This window comes from Pyxicephalus adspersus, chromosome 9 (genome assembly GCF_032062135.1).
Source record: "Pyxicephalus adspersus chromosome 9, UCB_Pads_2.0, whole genome shotgun sequence".
In the NCBI taxonomy this organism is placed as follows: Eukaryota; Metazoa; Chordata; class Amphibia; order Anura; family Pyxicephalidae; genus Pyxicephalus; species Pyxicephalus adspersus.
In genome coordinates this window covers 1631963-1655425 of record NC_092866.1, presented here as the reverse complement: position 1 = coordinate 1655425, position 23463 = coordinate 1631963, and the positions used below count along the sequence as shown (strand labels likewise).

The 23463-nt window shown below is 37.4% G+C and overlaps 1 protein-coding gene across 2 annotated transcripts in view; it reads left to right on the top strand.

Annotated features, from left to right (window-relative positions):
* The window catches only part of BANP (BTG3 associated nuclear protein), a 210087-nt gene that overhangs the window by 113837 nt on the left and 72787 nt on the right, over positions 1-23463 (top strand). For both annotated transcript variants that reach the window (XM_072421339.1, XM_072421340.1), the window contains exons 8-9: positions 4105-4272; positions 20746-20876. In XM_072421339.1, coding sequence (XP_072277440.1) covers positions 4105-4272; positions 20746-20876 — 299 coding nt within the window. The remainder of the gene's footprint in view (positions 1-4104; positions 4273-20745; positions 20877-23463) is intronic.

The window sequence follows — 23463 nt, the reverse complement described above, 5'->3', positions numbered from 1 at the left end:
TGATATTTTGTAAGCAGATACATTTTAAAGCTGAATGCTGAACACATAGATACATATATGTATGGAAGGTTAATGCTATGCATACCTCTACATTGCAGGTGTTATTGCTGCACCAATGCCCTGGCTCCTTTATTTTAAATTTGGCTGTAAAAATTCCTCTTTTCTGCTAAACTTCTTTCCATGGGAAACATTCTGTGGAAATCCTGTCTCCTCCTGCATCCTAAAAACTGTCTTATTATCTGCACAACACATTACTTTGATTTGCTGCACACATGCAATATGATTATGGCTGGTTACTATGGGCATTTTTTTTTAATGTATATTTTTTTTTACCATGTTAGAGTTCTACTTTGAACAAAGTAAAAAAAGAGGCCATAACCTATTTATAAAGGATTAATGTACCATGGCAATTTTGAGGCTGTCCGCTGCCCCATTTGTTCTCAGCAAACCTGTATTTGGTCTACAGGCAATTCTTTAACTCAGTATAAACTCACTCCAGCAACATGTACTTCACAAGGTTTTAGCGCTGTTGTGTGTAGCTTGAAAATGTCTGTGTATACTGATCCATAAACCACTATACACCACACAGATCTGCAAACCATCTCTTTCCATACAAAAGCAAACAGCTTAACTTTTGTTTGCTCTGTCCACATTTGCATGACATTGAAAATTATTGCCGGTCTCACCAGTTATCAATCATCAGTGATTGATTGTGGCAGTTACTCAAAATAAGGTAAAACAGACACATATGTGAATACTGCCTATGGTTGTAGACTTGGGGTGCAGAAGTAATATAGTCATGGAATTTGATATAAAATGACCTGAAAACAATAATTTCACACACCAGACTTGTGGGATTTTCCTGGTTGCAGAGGATAGCTGCTAATGGTTATTGATTCGGTGTGTCACAAAGTATTACCTTGTTCTCTTTTTGATGTGAGATCTCAGTGCTGTCACATCGTAACCCCTTTTTCATATTGAGAGGTGTAAAATATCTACACCTGGAAACTGTTATGATTCTTACTGATATCTATAACATATCACCAGTAATATGTAATGCCATCATGGAAGGGTTAAAACAGCAAATGAGAACAGGATTAGCTGGCAGGAAGCTTGTTTGGCTGGATCTATATCTTGATTAGATGGGAACTGATCTTGTATTTTTCTCTTCCTTTCTTTCCAGAGATTTGTCATATTGCTGAAGATTTTGATCTGTTTATAATGCGTAACAGCACAATGCACAAAGCCTGTTTCTTATAATATAGATTCAGAACCAACTTCAGCCTATTTTGTGATTTCATCACTGAAAACCTGAGAGGCCAGCGACCCATAATGAATGGGATTGTGGGACTATAAGATCTAGGTTGGAAATAAGAGTGAAAACTGAACTTTTTGTGATCAAAATGGGCATTGAACCTCAAATAGTCACATTGCATAAACCACTTAATTAAGTCACATTATTCTTGGATACAACTCCTAGGCTGAATCATGCAAACATGTTTAATTATTATTTATGGATAAATATTGTAATACAATCAAAATGTGGGAAGGGGTCTGCAGGTAGTGTGGCCTCTGTTAAATTCAAGGGCTGGATTAGAAGAGTCAGTATATTCACCTTACCGGTGACCTCCACCTCCCTTTCTTTCTCTATTCTATTCAATACTTCTGGGGCCCCTTTATCCAATCCCAATGACACCACTGAGCCATATGTGACATAGGATCAGAGAATGGAGCCACAACGTATATGTGAGTGAGGGGGTTAGGTATCCAATGCTCTGATACATGAAAAGAGGCTGCAATGTCGGATTGGCAGGAAGATAGAAGAGATGAATTACCAGAGTGTTAGGTATATAGCCTGTTCTGTTACAGGTACCTGGTGGCTTGTTTTCTTGACCTGACAGGGTCTCTTTAAAGTTTGATTGTAAGTCTACTTTAACATATTCTTGACAATTACTTTTTTGAACACAATGCTAGCTGTGAAATGTCTACTTTCTGGTGCATTGTATAGCATGTTTCATTTTAAATGCATTAGATGCACATTAAAAACATATGTAAGCCAACTAGGTAACAACTTGCAGCCTGTAACATAATTAGTGTCCAGTTATCTTCTTAATTTATTGCAGCATTTGTTTCATGTTCTTTGATTTCCTTTCTCACAAGGAATTGTTAAATCCTGTATGAAGTCACCTCTCCCTTTCCACTTTACCTGGGTGGAATCACTTGATTCTGCATAATGTAAAAAAGTATTTCTGTTAATTAGTCCTGACAGTACTGGGAGTATCAATGTGCTACATTAATCCCCATAATCGAGGATTCTAGTACACAGGCACTGAAAAGTCCCCGCCGTCTTTATCATCCATTACCATTTGTAACAGGATACGCCACAACAATGTTAAATAATTGGAGATAACTGCTGTGGAATGGATAGATTCAAGCAGGGATCATGCAGAATTACTGCATAGGTTGTAATGTGCTCAGAATAACGGCTGTGTCACATCACCAGACATACAGACAATACCTGGTAGACCAATGCTTAAATAGGAGGGTATGAAAGGCACAGCCCCCTTATGTAAGGAAATATGGTATATAATCCACATAATTCAAAACATACATAGAAATAAGGTTTTTTTTATTTAAAAAATGCCCAGTTGTGTGCAGTGATATACATTAAGATAGTTGCTTTCAATGTAAAACATCCATTTCATTATCAAAAATCTAATGTTTGTTTTTGAACGGTCTGACTACTCTGTGTGTGGGCATTTCAAAGAGTTCAGTGGATCAATGGTTATGTATATGTGCGCAGAAGGCGGCTTCTCTGTCGGGTTCAGCGGTCTGAACACGCTTCATTCAGGTTTATAGTTTGGTGTGATTGAATTATTCCCTTCTGTGCACTTTTCTTTTGAGATGTTTTTTCCTTTCTCCATACATTTGGCTCTTTTTCTCTTCAGTATTTCAAATGGCATCCAGGGACCCAAACCTCTACCAAAACAGGCTATTTCACATATGAAATCTCTCAAGCTTGCAAAAATGCGAAGTTATGATTTAGGAATATGTTTATAGTCTGCCAAAGAGCAAGCTGTCAAAAGCTTTAGTTTATTTCAGCTCTGCGAGTTCAAAGTTTCACGGCTACACGCCTTTGTGGCAGTGGATTCATATGGTACAAGCCTTCTACTAAGGGGTGTCGGGCCAAGTTTGTTAATGGATGAATTTCACAGATCTCTTTAAACTGCAGGGTTTCATTGTGGACTATTATTAGCCCTATACCCTATTTCTTGTGTGGGGATGTTTTTTTTTTTTTTTGGAAATTAGTTTTTCTGGTATGGAAATTTAGATATGATTGTGTACAACACATACCGAAGAGCTAAATCCACTAACTGCAAATGAAATAAAAATCCTGCTCTGTAGACATGAAACCTTAAGTTTTACATGTATTAAATAAGGAGTGGGGGGAGCTAAGATATATAAATTGCACAGCACAAGTGAGAACTTTTACTCCAATGAGTAAAAAGTAATCGGCCTCCTCCTGCAAAAGTGATTTATTCTTAGCCAGGTAATCAATAAAATAAATCAAATAAAGCATCTGAGAACCATTCATTCATTTTTGTTCCATTTACAAGGCCTGGCCTTACTGGTTTGAAGTAAAATACTCACATTTTGCTAAAATATATTCAAGACCTTTTGGGCCATCATGTTTAGTGTATGTGAGCATCCTGTGGGTAAATTTACATACGGAGGTGAGGAGCTTTGAGTAGAGAGGTAAATTGTAAGAACCCCTTTCATACTTTCTTTAAAGCACAGCATGGATAAAAAGCATGGATAAAATGTGTGTGTGTGTGTGTGTGTATATGCATATATATATATATATATATAAAAATAATTATGTGGTGCAGATTGATGCATTGTACCACCAAAAGCTGCACTATGAACAGGACAGTAACTTTTCTCTAAACATTTACTTTGATAATGCGGGCTGAACAAATAAGCTGTCAGTGACTATTTTACAAAGATGGATTCTCCCAAAAAAACTTCATGTGGCATATTTGACTGTTAATTGGAATACTTAAATGAAATTAATTAACAGTGGGTCGTTTTTTTTATTTTTAGGTCATCTGTTCCACAAATTCAGAATTACAGAATCCGACTGGTACCGAATAAAACAGAGCATTGATTCAAAGTGCCGCACGGCTTGGCGTAGGAAGCAGAGAGGGCAGAGCTTGGCAGTAAAAAGCTTCTCACGCAGAACGCCTTCAAATAATTCATACAACACAACTGGTAAGTCCTACCGACCTCAAAGTCATCTACTCATTTACTTTTACTTTCTGTTCCCCTCAGCTTGCAAAAGCACACTTGACTGAAGTTGTAACCATTCCCCAATCCTAACAAAATTTAAAGTTTCGGTTTTACAATCATTTTAGGACTTTAAATTTCCTCCATCTCCACCCTTCTCCCTTTTTTTTTTTTTAATATAAACTGACTTTGTTCCTATAATGCCCCAAACCCAATGTTGGAGCCATACCTAACATCTTTCCAACAATAATGTGCTTTCTTTTGTTTGTTAATTGTTCAATTAATTGATGAATAGGCGGTGTACATTGAATATATTTTTTTTATATATATAAAAAGAGGTTAAAAAGTAAAAAACAAAAGCTTTCAATAGCATCCTTTCACATTTAGGCCCAGATGAGATCAGCAGAAAAAATTGTCCATGGGTTTTAGTAGCCAGTCAGGTCCCAGGAAGTACAGAGTCTCTTTTACATTCCTGGTAACCTTGGCCAGTCCACTGTTTACATTGGGTATTTCTGGCTCCCCCCTATGAGTTACAGCCATGTTGTGGAAGAGTTGTACAACTTATATTAAAAGCAGCATTTTGGAGCACCTCCCAGAGAAATGGGGAGCAGAAAACATTCCCTGTACTGGTCTTTTTGGATGCTTATTAAGTGTAACCACTGTATATTCAGTATGCAAGGCCAAACTCTGATTTCAGTGGAAAAATTCAATTCTCCAAACTGTCTCCTTTCCAAAAGGCTGAAATGACAGAAGTGGGCTGAGAATTAAGTAATTATAAGAGTATAAGTAGTTCTCTACCTATGCAGCCTGGTAAACCTAATGAGCTGATTGGAGTTGCGGCCTCTTTACCAGATCAAGTAAAATATGTGCAGCAGCCGTGTTTAGCATTCAGAAATCGGGAAAGTACTGCATTGCCATTCTTTAAAAAAAAGTCCTCAAATCAAATGGGAATAACTTTCAACAACTGATCTAAAATGGCTATGATATAATATATGATCTTTATAGGGGGGAATTTGGCTCAGATTGTAGGTTTTCTTCCAAGGGGTCGTTTTTATCCCCCAAATAAATTTAGTTGTTCTGTTCTCCGCAGTCACTGGAAATATGTCAGTTATGTGCTCACACCGAGATCTTCAGGAGCATCCAGGTATTCCTGCCTCTTCTTGCCAAATTCTTGGAACGGTAGTCCAATTTCCTGTGAAGTGGAATAATTTCTCAGCTGCTGCTGTTTGAGAGCCCAACGTCTGCAGAGTCAGATATACATTGTAGGGATTAGTCACTTAGTAGATGAATTGTACAGCCGTTTCAACTTCTGCTTACTTGCAATATTGCCTAAGGAATTAATCCATAAAGTTAGAGCAAATGTGGAGACTTCAGCAACTATACAGATGCTTTTATTTATTTGTTTCAGAATCTGCTACTACAGTAAAAAGTTTAGTCCTGGGGGTAATTTACCTTTTAAAGAAGAATCTCACTCTATCCTAAATACAAAAAGTATTGGAGACTGTTAAGTCAAATTGTTAGATGCCCTATAAAGTACCCATGTAGGTTTGACTTATCAGTCGTATCCTTTTTGTGTTTCCTATATTGAGGTTCTGGCAAAACATTAAAACCTTTTATGTTTTCTTTTGCTGTGTGCGACCCTGTTGGGGAGAGCCATTCTTACATATTCACCCAGTGAACATGGTCTTCAGAAGAATACATTAGGTGGGGATATAATATATTATAGTAATAGTAGTCATCAAAACCAAAGTAGACTGGAATTTAACAATAGTGACAGTTTAAAAGAAAAAAAAAAATCAGCTGTCCAAGGTAGAATTTCTTCTCACCTGGGAAGATTTCTCCTGACCTCCTGTCTCTCTGGCACATCAGGAAATTTTCCTCAAAGAGGGACACAAACTGCTGCGAAAAAGCCAACCCGGATTCTGACCCGTCCCTACTCTATGTTTTTTCTGGAGTTCTGCATTGTCTCCTGACAAGAAATAATTTATGTTTTAGAGCAGATAATAAATCTAAATTTGATGAGGATTATTGCGTTTTTGTCTGGTGAGAAACCCCGAGGCTGTGCTCGCCAGATTACCCAGGTGCTCAGTCTGCAGAGTCAATCTGGACCTGGCTCCCCTTGTCAGTCACTGTTGGACACCTGGGACTCTGCATTGCTTGCCATCAACAAATGTAGATTATATTTATCATTAATCTCATCACTGATTTTTTTCCCTTATTTTTCTTGGATTAGTTTGTCATTAATGTGGAAGATAGAATCTAGGCACTTGTGATGCAATCTGGAATCGTTTTTTTTTTTTTTACCCTTGTGGACAGCTTGTTTCAGATCAGATCATGCAGCCTCCAATAGACCTTAAGTGGATTAAGCTTCTAATGGAAACTATTTTCTGACTGTAAACTTGGAAGATTCAGTCAACAGCTTTTACTAAAACATCATCACTCATCAACTGTGAATCAATGCAGATTCCTTGGGTAATGGGCTTCCTTTTAAGTCGTGGAACCTCACACTGAGCATGGACACACGATCAGTGCCAGTAATCTTGATATTTTTTTAATGCAAAACAAAAATGGTAGTTTGCCAGCCCTTCTGTTTGTGTTCAGAGGGTTATAAACTCTATTTGTACCCCAGTATGTGTTTTATGTCAGCCAAAATGATCTGGAAGAGGTAGATCAGTGAGGAGGATAAGAATGAAGTTCATGAGTAGATTAAGGTTTGTAAGGAGGACATAAGGAAGAATCAGGTTTGTGAAATGGATACATAGAAGAGTGAAGTTTGTGAGGAAGATGTAGGACAGATGGAGATTTGTGAGAAAGTCATATGGAAGTGGTAGGTTTGAGAGAAGAACCTGTATAAAAGGGTGGTTCAAGATGAAGGTTTCTAAAGGCATAGGTGAGAAATAGGCGGATTTGTGAGGAGGCCATATGGTTTGTATGGAAAAGAGAGTTCATGAGAATGGACAAGACCGATTAAGCATTGTAGCAGAAAAAAATTTGCTTCTAGAATACTTGGGAGAAGGTATCAGGGGTTATAAGGGCTTTGGACTTATGGACGCAAAGTTTTTGTGGCCTACAAAGTCTTTGTATTAAAGCAGGTAGACATTGCAATCGGTCCTGATATTCAGGCAGGAAATAAGAGTTTATAAAGGTTGTGTTATAAAGGCTAAGTATGCTATGTTGGGCATGCTTCTAAGATTTCCCTAGTTTGGTGCTTGCAGATATTTGTTCCATTATAAACATTTTTCTAATAACCAATTGAAGTCGGCATCCTTCCTGTGTTTTGTTTACCGTCGCTTATAAAGCGCTTCACTTTGGACACAACACAATGCATTCAGGCAGAAAAATTACTGTTCACATTTATTCCTAAACTCAGAAAAACAAATGACCAGACGGTGAAAAGTTCCAAACCACATTAGAGAAGCCAGGCCATAGATCACGGAGCACCGACGTCTGGAGGAGGCATTGATTTTAAATTTGGCTATGCAACTGATTTTGACAGATTAAACTCTCTCTCTCCTTTTTTTTTTTTTAATACAGAAAAGTAATATTAAGAAAAAGTTGAAGGAAAAAGGAGTTATAATTGTTTTTATTCTATAATTGACCACTAAACTTGAAAAATAAAGCCTTTTCATAATCGTTAAATCTTCTGTCGTTACAAATTGTAAAAACATACAACGTGCTGAAAAGAGATTTAGAAGTTAGTTTGGTTTATATATCTGATCTGATTAAAGTAATACTGTTCTAAAAGCTTTTAGATGGGCGTCACAACACAAAGAAAAAAAAAAAAAACACAGAAAAGTGTTCGGTTTAAAATGAATTTCCTTTCCTATACAACATGGGGCCAATTTACTAAATGAATAAAAGCAAAAAAAAAAACACTTTATCTGCATATGATTGGATAATAAAAGTAAGTCTTGACATTTCAGTACCTACTTTGTTAGTGGTCATGTCAGCAATAATAATTCCCCTCCTTCATTGGAGTCAGTGGCACTAACATAAACTCCCTTCAACAATTCATATTCCCCCTAAGAAGAGAAGGATAGAGGGTTTTTTTTTAGACCAGTGAATGAGTTTGTCAAAAGTAATCAGGTGGTCATAAAGTTGTAGTGTAGTTTGAACATAGCATGATTCCAATAATAAATCAGGCTGATACAGCAAGTGGTTAGAACCAGTGATAAATACATATATTTTGTCAAACTGTAGTAATTACATAGTATCAATTTACAAATCCAAGGCGCATGGTCTTACTAGGGAGATTTTACTCCTAGTTTTTTTTCATGGAGATCAGGTAAAGGAGGTCTCTAAGCCCGACGCGTTTCACCCATTGGGCTTCTTTAGGGGTATTTGTAGAGACCAGTAAAGATATTTTATGAATTCCTAGGGAGGATATTCCCTGACCAGGTAGGTCAGAAAAGGTCCCTTATACGAGTTTGAAAAGTTTGGAAAGCTTAATTGAGCAGCATGGGTGGCTTGTAAAGGCAGCTACTGACACCTACTTTATTGGTGTCGGTACAAATAAAATCCCCCCCCCCCCCCTTTTTTTATAACGTGTGTCTGTAGTATTAAAATAAATCCCCTTCAGCAGTATATATCTTCATTTATTGGCTAACTTACCTGTACTGGAGCTGCTTCCTCCACCATCATTATACTATACCTATCTGTTAGCAGATCACTCCACGGAACAGACAATATTTTTGATATTAAAAACAAACATTAAAAACAAAGCTTGTAAATGTAGCAGAGTATTAGCATGCCAATACAAAGCTCTGTATAGGCACATAGTAAAATATTTGGTAAATATCTCAGCTAATTTAGAATAACCACTTCCCAAATACTTACCAGTTTGCTTAGCATTCAGAGACTTTATCAGTCACCTCCAGGCATTACCAGTCAGGAGCTGCGTGGGAGCGGACGGTTTAATCAGTGCTGTCGCTTTTGTGTGTACACATATGGACACTTAGAATATAAATATTGACATAAGTTTTTTTTTTAGCTTTTTGTCAAATCTCTAAAACATGCATAATCTATAAAAGATAAGGACAGTTCTGCATGCATACATTGGAGACGGCTCGTTTTGAGTGGATTCCACCAAATGATTAAAACTTCTGGCTGTAGGCTCGAGATGGTGTTTGGAAGATTCAGCTGTCACACAATCTTTCTGCAAAACAATAGTAAATCAAACAGGTTCAATCATTATTTTGAGAGACTTTAGGCATTTGTTCATCCAACAGTTGTCAGCTATACAAAGTTAAAATTATCACCGTTACAAGAACATCATTAGAGCCTCAGTTTTATATTGTGGAGTGTATAAATACATTCCCGGCTTTGCTTATTTTCTTCTTCTGGAGCTACTTTGTAACCTATTTCCTGGTTCAGAACATCTGTGCTAATGAGATATCAGAGCTTGAAAGGCAGGTACCCAATTTTTGGAGTGCAGACATTCTAAATGACATCATAGTTTCCTCTCATGTAAATTTGAAAAGTTCCAGGTTCATGTAATGCTCTGGAAATACCGCTTTTTATTTCTATATCCTAGTTCTTGGCGGCAGACGTTTTTGAGAAAAAATATGAAAATATCAGGTTAAGTTTTTTAGACATGCAAACTGTGTATGACAGTAATTAGCATGTAAATATAACATGTCTGATGGTTTTTGTATCCCCTGAAGGTGTTTGAGTCTGCATACCAGTTTTCAGCCCAGAAAAGTATGTGTTTAAATCAGGAATTTGTGATGTTAATTGAAAACTTGTGTTACAGTGCAGATGTCAGTTGGTGGCCAAAAATTTGTTAGGAAAAGCCAAGGGCTGGGAATCATAAATGCATGTATGTACGCAAATGTGTATATATATTTTATATACATATGTATATATTTTTACTCTAAAATCCATGCATTTAGAGTCATTTGGAAACAGCCCCAAAATGCACGTTGGCTTTGCTTAGCTATGTCCCTAAAAATGTGTTGCAGCCATCTAATTATAAATCCACCTGCATTTACAGTTTTCTTTTACCCTTCCTGCCAGTAAATTCTCCTAATGCAGTTTCCTGTGACAACAGGACAACAATGCTTCACTGCCCCTGAAATAACTACAGTGGGATTTAAAAGTAAATAAAAGCTGCATGAGCTATGGTTATTATGCTTGGTTTACAAGGCTGTATCTTTCTGGATTGGCAGTGCTGACATTCTCCCACTGTGTGCTGCAGTGTTTAGGGGGTGTTAGGGGGTCATGAAAGACACAAATTAAGGAGGATTTGACTCAGTCAGGGGAAGTGAAGGAAGTTTTATGTTTGTTTTGAAAGTTTTGCTCACCACATACTCAATAAATTTAGTACTCAGTGTTCTCCCCGGCCCCTTTTAGCTGGGCGCACCACCCAGCACTTTTCAGTAACCAAGCAGGTGTTTCAGGTGGTTACTGAAAGGTTCGGTCTCCAGCTTCTTCCCACCAAGCTTCTGGGAAGAATACAGATACCTCTTTAGACTGTAATACAAAAACCTTTAATTCAACTTTTGTAGCATGCTTTTATAATAGGAAATAAAACTCTGTCAATATTTTTTATACCATTTGTGTTCCATTGGGATTAATTTACTTCCAGTTCCAGTCGCAACCAAAAATCCAGTTTTTTCCTCCCTTTTTTTCATTTCAGTTCCAGTGGTCACTAAGACAAATAGATGTCATTAATCGCTCTATCAGATACATTTCTCTCTATACAACACCCTTGTGTGAAGTAAGCTAATTTAAAACATATTGTATTATTAGATTTTAAAAAGTCAGTGGCACAAATTGTGAAACAAAATTAAGTTCTTCCGCACAGCCGTTCTGGTTGACTTCATACACTGGTCATATTTTAAAATCTTATCTGGTTGAACTTTCTGTGACTTCTCTCCGTTTATTGCCAGAGGGGTCACACTGTGGATGCACAAAAATATCTCCAAACCCTCTTTGCATGACTTGAGAGACTGCCTGTAGAATTGTGCATAATGGATGGAAAAAGGAGAACAGATATGAGCAGGGAAACCAGATCTGTTTATGCAGCAACTGTTCGATGTACCTAGACCTTTGGCTTGCCGACGGCTGCTCGTCCCGAGTCATTATTAGGTCAAGGTTTGTTTAATTGTAACATGGCTGACAAGTCAGAGTGGATTTTTTTTATTACCTTTCAGCTTCATTTAGAATGGAATAAGAAATAGCAGATGAAGACGGAATTGGCATGTACAAATACTGGCTAGTCGTTAGAATAGATTGGTACAATATGTTTTTAGCTTTTGATTGGCAAAGGTTTGTTGGTAATATTTTTCTACTCGTTTGACCCGTCAGGCCTCATTAGTTCCAAAATTCCATTTACTGAGGAGAAAGAAAAACACATTTTCAGCTACCATATCTAGTCTTAAAGTTGAAATTTTCTGTGATTTGTCGCAGATGAACCTAGCCTTTATATTTTAAGAATAAAAGTGATCAAAGTCCAACCAAACTTTTTTTAAGAAAAAAAAAGTTGTGCTGGAAAAGAAGCACAGAACCATAAAAATCCAAGTTAAAGAAAAAAGGTCATCAGGTTTCTCCTTTTCTGATCATATTGATCCAAAATGAGGCAAAGTAAAATCTCTAAAAAAGCTGCCAATATATCCTCACAGCGGGGAGAAACATGCTTTTCTGACCTCCTCAGCATCAGTCATATTACTTTCCTGAATCAGTAATGCCAGTTGTTTCATGTGAAGATAAAATGATTACTCAAGAATAATACGGATCAAATGTTGGGAGTTGCTGGGTTTAATGATGAACACAGACGACTGATACACTTCTGTAGACTAAATATGTCTAAATCGTACATATACTTAGTTACCATCATAGGAAAGCTGCTAGATGTCTGCTTTCTGCTTATACGGTGGGATTTTATAGAAGGAAAATGCACTTTTTTCACCTTTAGGGCTTATATATGCTTCCATGAAGACCATCCTAACCCTACCAGAGGTAGGTTCCCACTTTAATATCAATCTCCACCCAAAGCACACTGAATAGAAGCAGCTTGGATCAATTAAAAGGAAGCAATAAAGTAAATGCGCCCATGGGCTACATACAAAGCAATACAAACATTCTTTAGCACAAAACCTAGTTAATCAATTTCAACATCCCAAGGCATCACTGTAAAATGTGGTTCCAAACTCAAAACTCTCTTCCCAACTATGGGACAAATACAGCTGTGCATGAAGAGCAAGGCCCACTTGGGGCCACACAACAGAATAGGTAAATGTTACAACACCTGTCAGTTTAAAGTGAAACATCACAACGATGCAACATTTCTCTTACTTAGGAAAGATAAAAAAGGGATATTTAATATACATATTAGTGGGGCAATACTTAGTACCACATTGAGATCCATTATATGGAAAAACAAGTAAATAAACATGGGACTACATAAAGAATTTTTTATTAAACAATTCCGACTTATTTCAATAAAATCGTTAAAGAATTATAGACACATATTTTTCCTTCTTCTGAGGCAATCAGATAGACCATAAATATGTTAATGTGCCTCAAGATGACTTTCTACGCGTTTCGCATCAATTTGCTTCCTCAGAAAGGACACCACAAACAGTACAGTAGCTTTATGTTAAATGACTTCATTTACATCAGTTCATTTCATTTCAGCACATCACAAGGAAGTGGACGGGAGTTCATATATATATATATATATATATATATATATATATTTATTTATATTTTTATTTATATGTGTGTATATATATATATATATATATATATATATATATATATATATATATATATATATATATAAATAATTATGTGGTGCAGATTGATGTATAAAAGAGCTGCATTGTACCACCAAATTCCACACTATGAACAGGACAATAACGTTTCTCTAAACATTTACTTTGAATGCGGACTAAACAAATAAGCTGTCAGTGACAATTTTACAAGGATGGATTCTCCCAAAAAAAAAGTCCATGTGGCATATTTGACTGTTAGTTGGAATACCTAAATGGGTATGGGTCTTTTTTTTAGGTTGTCTGTTCCACAAATTCAGAATTACAATTTATAATAATAATATTACAATTATAATAGCACCAACGCAGGGCTGATGAGTATCCTGTATATCATATATCTCTTTAGAGGTAGCTTCATGTTGAACATCAGGACAAGTTAACCTCATGATGGGTTCTAACACATCCCCAATCTTTCCAAAAATATAATCAATGACTAGAGTTTAGTTCCTAAGAAGCAGAGGATGAATACTGTTAGGAAAAAAAGGGGAACATTCCAAACTGATGTGTTGTAATTACAGGGAATAATAGAATAGAATGCAGAGGAACAACAATCATCAGCTTTCTTTTCTTGATGGGAGTTTTGGCAAATGTACAACACCATCCAAGTCTCTGGTCATGGAATTATGGAGGAGGATGCAGCAAAGATGCAGATTCATCATTAGTTCACTTGTATAGGTGCTGTGCATCCTCATGCATTGCTGGACACGTACATCAAGTATTCTTACACATAAGAACCCGGCCTGACTATATATAGCTGATCCCTTACCCACACTTTATCTTTTAATATGTAAGCTTTAATATATGAAGGTGGAGATGCTTTTAGGACTTAACTTCTTTATTTGTTATTATTTCCAGTTTAGCTAAGTGAGGAGATTAGGCACCTACAAGCTGCAATAATTTCACAAAGCGACACTATTTTGTTACACTGAACAATTGGAACAGGCTGTTGGGTTCACATCACAGTTGTGTTTCAGTATTTCCTCTGGCTCAGTGACTTGGAAGCGTATGACATGGTTGTGCAAGAGGCTTTGACCGCTAAAGTTTATATTGCTCGCCCAACAGCCAACATGTAATCTTCTCACCATATGCGTTCTGTTTTATTTTTCTATTCTGGAAGGCTGTGTGCCTAGCCTTGTCAGAATAGGTTACCCGTCAGCCATTGTTAGAATGGTGAACCCCTCGTAATTTCTGCAATGGATAATCTATTTTTCTTGCCTGCCTTGTCCCTTGAACGCTTTCTGAGGTCACATTGTGAAACCTGTAGTAACATTGCATCAAAGCATTTCACTTAAAGTTTAAAAAGTTTACTAACGTCTCCAATTTTCATCCAAATGATGAACTGAAGCCGTGGTTCATATTGTGCCAGTTCTGTATTTTACTGCTGCATACCAAATTACTTTGAATATTTAATGCCATTGATATTTTCTTTTGGAATGTCTCGTGTTGGATTGCTTGTGACTTTGAGGTTATCCAACCTATGGGCTTTCAGCAGAGCAGCCACATGGTGCAGTTAGTTTTTCTACTGCGTGAAATTAATTGTACAGCAGAATCTATCATGATCGGTACCAGATTAAAGGGGAATCATTTCCAAGATGCCTATGAGTTCCAGCTAAGTATCCTCTTAGAGAAATACTGACCTTCAGTTGACCTCCTTAACCACATTTTTATTTACATGTAGGGGGAGAAATGCAGTTCCGAAGAAGACAAATCCCATGTCCACAGACCCTAAACTGTTCTGTAGCTTGGTATGTTGTAGGATAAGGGGATAGACATTAGCACTCAGTGACTGAATGTATACAGAAAAATCATCTGCGGTTATTATTGGCCACTTGGTAATGGCAAGTGGTGAAATTGGTTGCTTGTCAGCAGCCAGTGAATCTAAGCCACTGATACCAAGTAAAATATGACCTGTTGGGTTACCATTTTGTCAAAAAATGTATACAGTCAGATATCCACAAACTTTTGGAAATATAGTGTACATGAGGAACACTAATAACGTAATTTTTTTTCTATTCCAGGTCCCCAGCTTGTCATATATTGATTCATTTCCTCAGTGGAACAGCTGCTTTAATTACTAATCTAGATACACAGATTTTATTATCTGTGCAAAATTGAAATCCTCCAAAAAAATAGGACCCCATGAGCTCATTCAGTGACAATTTAAAAAACACTTTGCTAAAGCTTCATCATTCCTACAATCTTTTTTTTTTTGTTTGTGTGCTTAACTTTGCATGTGACTCCGGGGACCAGGGAAGAACACAAACAATTTTACTTGTCAGAAGCAATAAAAGATTTTGGTAAATATGGAAGCCAGGTAGATTTTCTAAATAGACATAAGATGCAAGGACTTCATACTGACAACACAATATTGTATTTTACTAGAAGAAGCAGAGCTGAAGTTCATTTGGTGAATCCTACAGAAATGTGCATCTTATTTTTATTTTACTTATTAGATATTTAGCATGGATCTATGAATCAATAGATGTAGAATAATTTATTTCTGTTTTTATGGAGAAATAAGTATTTATCTCTTACTCTCTTTCTATAAATATTTCTATAAATATCCATTTGGCAGTAAGCATCCTTTACAGATGCAGGAATTAGTCTAAGCTCTGTCATGGTGGTGGGTAACGCGTTAGCCGTAACTCACCTTCCAGTTCTCATCTCTGTTGGATCAGAGTGCTGTGAATCTTTTACCGGATACAAGAGTGAGTTATACCTTGCCTGGAGGGCGGGTAATTCTTTAAAGGGGCATCAGAGACTGCAAGCCATTTATCAAATGCTGCCCCTCTATCTTACCTTACCCTTTGTTGTAATGATAGATTTCACCACCCACCCCGGAGGTGCCGTAATACATATAATATATACCAATATATAATATACTGACAGACCATGACGCACTACACTGTACTGTCTGTGCATGTAGTAAACATGCAGATCTCCCAAGCGTCATTTGATATTTATTGCATTATCTAGGTGCCTCTTTCTGCTGTTAAATTAAATTATATTGGCCTGACATTACCATGTGTTTTCAGTTCTCCATCCTTCCCCAGTCTGTCCATGTGCACGTTTACTTACTTCCTGAAATGAGATGCTGTTATTCTGGTCTATGTTTTTATGTCCATACTGCAAATTTTGATAAACCCGGATCCTTGAATATTTAAATTATCAAAAATATTGATATATTGATATAAGTTTATATCAAGCTTGCTGTAAAAGTGTCTTGTATGTAAGATAATGCATGGGGAGAAGAGGTTCTTTAATAGGTTTGCTGGAGAAAAACTTCTCGGGGTGATTGTCACCAGTGTGTTAATTTCAAGGAGCGTACAGAAGGTTGAGCAGGGCAGAATGCTTCACCTTTATTTACCTGGGTAGGGAAGGACATGTCACTCGTTCCACTTTCTTATTGGTAATTAAGTAAGTGTTGTCACAAAAGCAGAAGCATAGTCCCCAGCCATTTATAAGCTTCAGCTTAAGGATTCTTTTCCTTAAGCAGCGGAACAAAGTAAGACAAATGAGTTATATAGGACTGCATAAAATGAAACTGTTGCTGTGTTAAAGAAATACTTGTAGAAATGAAATGAGCCCCCAATAATGTGGGTGAAGATCCCACATAGCCATGAGTGTGTATGGATTGCAGCATTGCACCATACCATTCCACCTCCCGGTCCTGTTTGAAGCCATGATGGTCTCCTTCGTTGGCTGTTTTTTAATCATTGCAATTGTTTCCCCAATGATGGGTCATTGCCACAGATTTACTGCAAAGCTTCTTCCAGTCTTCCATGGATCTTCTGACATTTATATACCCAAAAAATGTAAGTATTCAACTGCTCCTTGACTAGCCTTAGTAACATCTTTAATTGCCTGATCCAATCACATAAATCAGAGGATATTATTCAACATGGAGAAAGTAGCTAATCTACTATGCCTCTCTAATAGCTGTGCTTTATTATGAGGTGTATAATGTTTCATTTACCTTTGGAAGGTAGGAAATTAGAAACGATGCATTCCAAAATTCATCCTTGCTAGATTTTCAGCTTCTTGTGACTTTAGAAATGGGTTTAAAGAAGTGATTCTCAGCTTTTCATAATGATTGATTCAAGGAATGGATGGAAAGTCACAGTAGTGTAAAAGCCCCGGGGTCTGGCCCCGGGTGAGGAATGTTGTAATAAGGTTAGATAAAAAGTCATAGTTTACACCTTACTGGCAAGTCAAAGCATGCTGATGGAAATGTATCTGTGCTGAGTGTGCTATGAAGAGGGGGAAAAAAATCTTCAGTTTAGTATGTGCAAGCTTTCAATTGAAAACACATTGAGTTTGGATTTCCAAGTCCAAAAATGGACTCTCCCAACTTTGTAATAATGAGAGCGACCATCTGCTTAATCACCTGACAGTAGGGGGTAGTAAAATCAGCTAATGAGTCACGCTGCTCACTGTAGCGTTCAGTGCGCAAGCTGTATACCCGAGCGAAACCGTCATAGGACAGGAATACTGTGCTGGACTTAATGACTGAAAAACAGATGGTGAATACTTCAAACATCTCTCAGAAGGGATGAATACAATAAGTTTTGATTAGTTTCTAAACAAATAAAATAACTCCCAAATTTGAAATGCATGTACACCCATTAAAAGAGACATCCGCGGGGAAAACACAAAAAGTATTTGAAATCTGCAGATTTAAAAGCTAATAGCCATTTTTTTTTTATTCTTGGATGCATTATTTGGAGGACAAAACAAATATTTGGTTATTTCTTGGGAGGAACATACTGTCCTAGGCCGACAATCACCTGTTCTCCCCAAACTGTTCTATCAGGTTTGAATGCTTTTTGTGAATGGGCATGCCTTTGGGCTGGGGACAGTCAGGTGCCCTTTAAACTATAGATGTCTTTCTAAAAAAATATTTCTGTAAATTCCAATGGCAACAAAAATCCCTTTATAAACCAAATGGAGCTATTACAAACAGATTATGTGTAAGCTGCCAATTGCTGAGCTGGTTCTAAAAAATACTGTTTGTCTTTCTGAATCACTGACACAGAATAAGGAGGCAGCTCAGGTATTCAGCTAATTGCAGCAACATCGTTATCGGATGTTTGTTTCAGGTGTGAATGCAACTATTGAAACCAAAAGATCAACTTCACATCCAGGCAATTAGCATTAGAATAAGTTCAGGTGTTCAGTGATAGACACTTTAATACTCTGATTGGAACTGATTAGATACACATTAGATCTAATTTTGACAATACTGGAATCTATTCCTAACCTTGTTTTAAAACTTTAGAAAAATATGTGTGTAGCATTGTAATGATCTTTAACAATTTATTTCAGTTTTCCTTCTAAGAGTGGAGGTCCTGAGTAAGAAAAACGAGGGCCGGGTGCCAGGCATTAATAGAGAATATTTATAAACGCAGCTTTCAGGGAACCTCGGCTGCAGCCCAATATTTGTTTATTTGTCCATGGACGAATAATAAAAGTGACACTGCATGCATACAGCTGGCTATGGAAAACCAGAGAGGCGGTCAGGTGAGACACAACAGCCGCTTGACCTCACAGCGTTCCTTGGTCCGCCGTCAGCTGTGCGGCCTCACACCCTCTGCCAGCAATTCTCTCACATATCAAAATTGTGAAGACCGAGCCAGAAAGTTTACATTATGGTGATTTATAACTACTGATATATCCTCCCTTCAAGCTGGGCCCTGTTCATGTCCGTGTTTGTTTTTGAATTTTTTTTATGGAAAAAATGTTTAAAAATGGATAAATTTCACTTTTTCATGGCCAAAACTATTTCAGAATCCATTTTATTGAGAGCGGCTGGGAAGATTATTCAAGCCACACGTACAAATTCACAGATAAGAGTTTTTGCTGTGTTCTTGCATAAATATTTTAGATGAAGCTTAAAGCGGAAATCAAGGCACCAGAACAAAAACATAGTTATGCAGAGTTCCCTCTCTGCAGCGAAAACCTTTACTTATAAATAATAAATTGTGACTGTACCATAAAATCACCTTCATTAATTAGGTTGCATCCCAGTCCGGCTTCCTAGCCAAGGAGGAGAAATCAAAGAGGTTTGCCAGCAATGATATTTTAGGATAACTTTATGTAATTATTGACATCTACTCTAAGTTATATGGGTTTTTAGAGAAGCATGTATGATCCTTCTTGAAAGGTTGCTTGGCTCAATACTTGGCTTACTTGGCTTCAGTACCTAGTTAATACAAGGCTGTCCTGGTAGAAGCATTTATATATATGTTCTGACCTTTGTCATTTCTATGCCTACTTTGAAACAGTGGCTCAGAAAATTTTGAAGCCAGATGTTTAGCAATTTCAAAAAGAGAATGTACGTGAAGCCCCTATTTCCTGACAGGTCAGTTTTCCCTTCTATGCAATCTGGTTGTTAAAGAATAGCTGCTGCCATTGGATGAGCCGCTTGTGAAACAGATGTCACCAGTTGTGATTTATCCCCTATAATGAAGAGATATTGAAAATGCTTTTCTTAGAAGTTATTCTGTTGACTGTAAATAAAACCATACATTTGACATTTTTTTCCACAGCTGTGCACATCTGTACTCGCAGCTGGTAGATGGTTAATTAGGAGATCTGCGGTTTTATACATTGTTGTCCTTAATGTTCTCTGTCTCCAGGGTGCTGCGAGGAAGTGAAACTTTTGTACAGCTAACCTCTAGTATCTCACTCAGGTTTACAGAACTTTGGAGAAAACAGAATTCATGTTCCAGTCAGCCATGCTGATAATAACTGTGTCATTGGCCTGCAATGGAATTTTTCATCTACCACTGATATGTCACCTTAGCTACTTGCAACTAGGAACATAAACCTTTTACATGCTGTTTATTCTGAGCCACCCCCTTGGCTGGGTGTAATACTTTCCTGACCTGATCTAATCATTTGACAATTACAAATGTAATAGATCATAATTGATTAATTTAATACCAAAGCAAGAGGGAAAAGTCAGAAAGTTACCTTCTAAATGAGAATAATTACAGCTTACTCCTTTAATGCATAGAACAATACTAAAAAGACCCATATATTAGGAGAGTATTGTGGTTATTAGCATGAAAAACATCAAACATATATTCATACAAATCAAATATAAATCTTTTTGGAAAGCCTCTTACTAAACATGTCAGAAACTTTATATTTGTATGCATTATTGCATCAACAGTTGAAGTCCAGAAACAAGGTTGTCATGGGATGTACCAGTGATTCCCCGGAGGTTGTGAGGTGTTTCTTGAACAATTAGCAAAATTTGTACCCTCTGGGTCAGTTTAACTGACACCAATGATCTTTTTGGCTATCTGTAAGGGTGACATTCTTCCCAATGGCCAGCAATGGAAGAGGAATTCTTCCTACTGACCACCACACTAATATACTGTAACCTGTGGATATAGAATTTATAGAAGGGCTTCCCTGGAGATCTGAATGTTGTTTTAAGGGGTAGAGAAATCCTACACTGATTGGTCCAACGCGTTTCACAAATGTGCTTTATTCCCTGATGCAAAATGCCTCCATGTACTTTAAAGTATTATTGAATAGGTGATAAATAAACATTATCACACTAAATTACACAAAGCCTGGTACAAAATATGAAATGACATTTTTACATTTCTGCAGTGGACACAATAGTTGAGCATTCACAATTACATGTTTGTTTCTCATGTTTCTCCTCCAGATGGTGTACAGAATACAGTGTCATCTTCAAGTGATCTGCAGCAAACACCACCTCAGGCACTGCACTATGCCTTGGCGAATGCCCAACAGGTGCAAATCCATCAGATTGGGGAAGATGGCCAGGTCCAGGTGGTGAGTATTAAGAATCCCTATTCCATTATAGAATGAAAAATAAATACAGCACCTTCAGCTATGTTTATATTAAGGGGATCTGTTACAACAGCAAGTGGACTGTTTCATTGAACATCATCCTTTCTCTGATGGAATTTCATCCAGCATTCCTGAACATTTGACTCTCTTGGCAAGAAAGAATGTATTTTGCTTCAATACACTTGTGTGACTGGGCTTTGATTTCTGACCTTTGCTATAGCTAGCCTTAGGGCAGTTATTTTAAATAGCCAAAGCATTGATGCAGCACATTATTTAAGGGGTGTCTGCTTTCATCAGAGCCCAACCACTCAGGGCTCTAACAGGGACCTGAATCAGGGAAGACTCGGACTGATAGGGCTCGGATTTTTCATAGCAAACCTCAGGATGAGGATGATTATTTTCTGAATTCAGACCTAGGAGATGTGCATATCTCACACAATTCACCTTTGTATAACACATATTCTTTCTGGAGATTCTGACGCCCAGATCAGATGTCTAGCCTTCCAGGCCTACTAATCTACACCTAAGGCTACACCCAAAATCAGTAGATAAAGGAATACACAGATAACATTGGCTTATGATTGCAGTTATTTAAAGGACATTCCTCAGCAGGTAAATAAAGAATCACCATGACCCAGTAACAATCTGTGAAAATTGAAAGGTAGTAAATTCTGGAGGATGTCTGTCCAATAAAGAGACGTTTATTTCCTCTGGCCATAGAATTTTCCCAGGGAATGTCAGATTATCTCACAAAAATATTTCCTCTCTGTGTCAGCCAATCAAAGTCTAAACAGCAACACATAAATTCACACATGATACTTCAGCTTGGAATGCATACACTGAGATTTAAGTGTTGCATGGTTCTATAAAATAAAACTGAGTATTTATGAGATTAGAGCTTCTTAGGTTACGTCTTTGTGCTTGAAGTGGAAATCAGTTCTCTTTATGAACAAAACTTTATTGACCCCAACAATAGGTGTTGTGATTGCATTTAATGGATTTGTAAATGCATGACACAAATGTATCCCCAAACCTGCCTCCCCACTCTAGAGTATGACCCAGCATGCCCTGTAGGGATGAACTATATTGTAAGATATCATCACGTCACGTCAGATATCAGGCGTCTAACAATATTGCAGGGGCAGCTCCCAGTACTACACCTCCCAACAACCCTTTACCACATAGGGTTTGGACAAACTTTTCAGTGCCAAGGCAGCTGCATTGTTTTGCAGGGGGAGAAAGCAATGAATGAGAAAAATAGGTTGTGGGGGGATAAGTTAACATTTTACAGTTGAGCAGAGGGCTGACCGCTGTTATTTGGGTTTTAGTGCAGCAGAATCCGCATTGTCAGCACAGTGGATTTCTGTCAGGATAACCACATATTTTTCCTATTGTTGGAGGGTTTTAAAAGGGATGAAACATCAAAAGAAAATGTGCATGTATTATAAAGATATATCCATGGGTATTCTTTTGCATAGACATTATTATAAAAGACTTAAGTATGGCAAAGGACTAAATGTGATACTGTCAGGGTTAAATTGTGCCAGTCTCCTCAAGGCCGCCAGTAATGGAAGGCAAAGTGTCTCTTATCAATTCTGAATGGCATTTGGGCTGGAAGAGTTCCTATTGTCAGGCTGATAAGTTCAATCTGTTTGGTTTTGCCTCTTATGAATAGGATAACTTCCTTCCAAAGGAAATGAAGCTGTTTGATATAGAGGGAGCTGTGTTTCTTTGAAAGTTGCAGTCAATTGTTCTTGCTGTAGAAAGAAAAAAACAGAGGATTTGTTTTGACTGAATTCCAAATTGTACATTTATACAGCAGTTTTATTCTTCCCAGAATAGGATCAGTAAGAAAATTAGATTTTTCCCCCTGATAGTTGAGAATCCAGCATGGTGCAAAGCAAAGCTTCTAGTTTCAGTTGCCAACAGGAACATTGTCAGGTTCCTCCCACAATCATTGAATAATTGGCTTTTATTATTATGTGTGAGGGCATTAGATTTTAAACTCTTTTAGTCCATAAATTGGTTCTGTGTACAAAATTTATAATTGTCATTAGAAATAGACTTGTTTGTGAACAGAAGGGTGGGCTATGTATGTTTCACATATTTCCATATTCCTAGGAAGCAGTAAATGAATGTTAAATCAAGCCTTCACCATACTCTGTAGCTGCAGGTACGGTGGAGCAATCGATCCTTAAAGTACACAAGAATGCAGCTTGTTTAAAATAACTTTTATGATCCTAAATGGAAAAATACACATTATGCCAACTCTTTCTCGCTGTTTTTAAAGGGTACAGAATCAAATAAAGCTGGTAAACACCTAACCACAACCTCACCAGAATACATTTTGTTGTTAAATAATGAGAATGAATTGGTCCACATTTCCTGCAACTTCTGGAGCCACTGAGGATTTGTTTTAAAGCTCATTCCACGGTTTACTTACCGTGTTTCCCCGATGATAAGGCAGGGCCATCAAATAAGACAGCCCCCCCCCGCAAATAAGCCACCCACCGATTACTTACCAGAATCGCGTGGTGCGGTGGGTGACTCCGTGTGTGGTTCCTCCGTG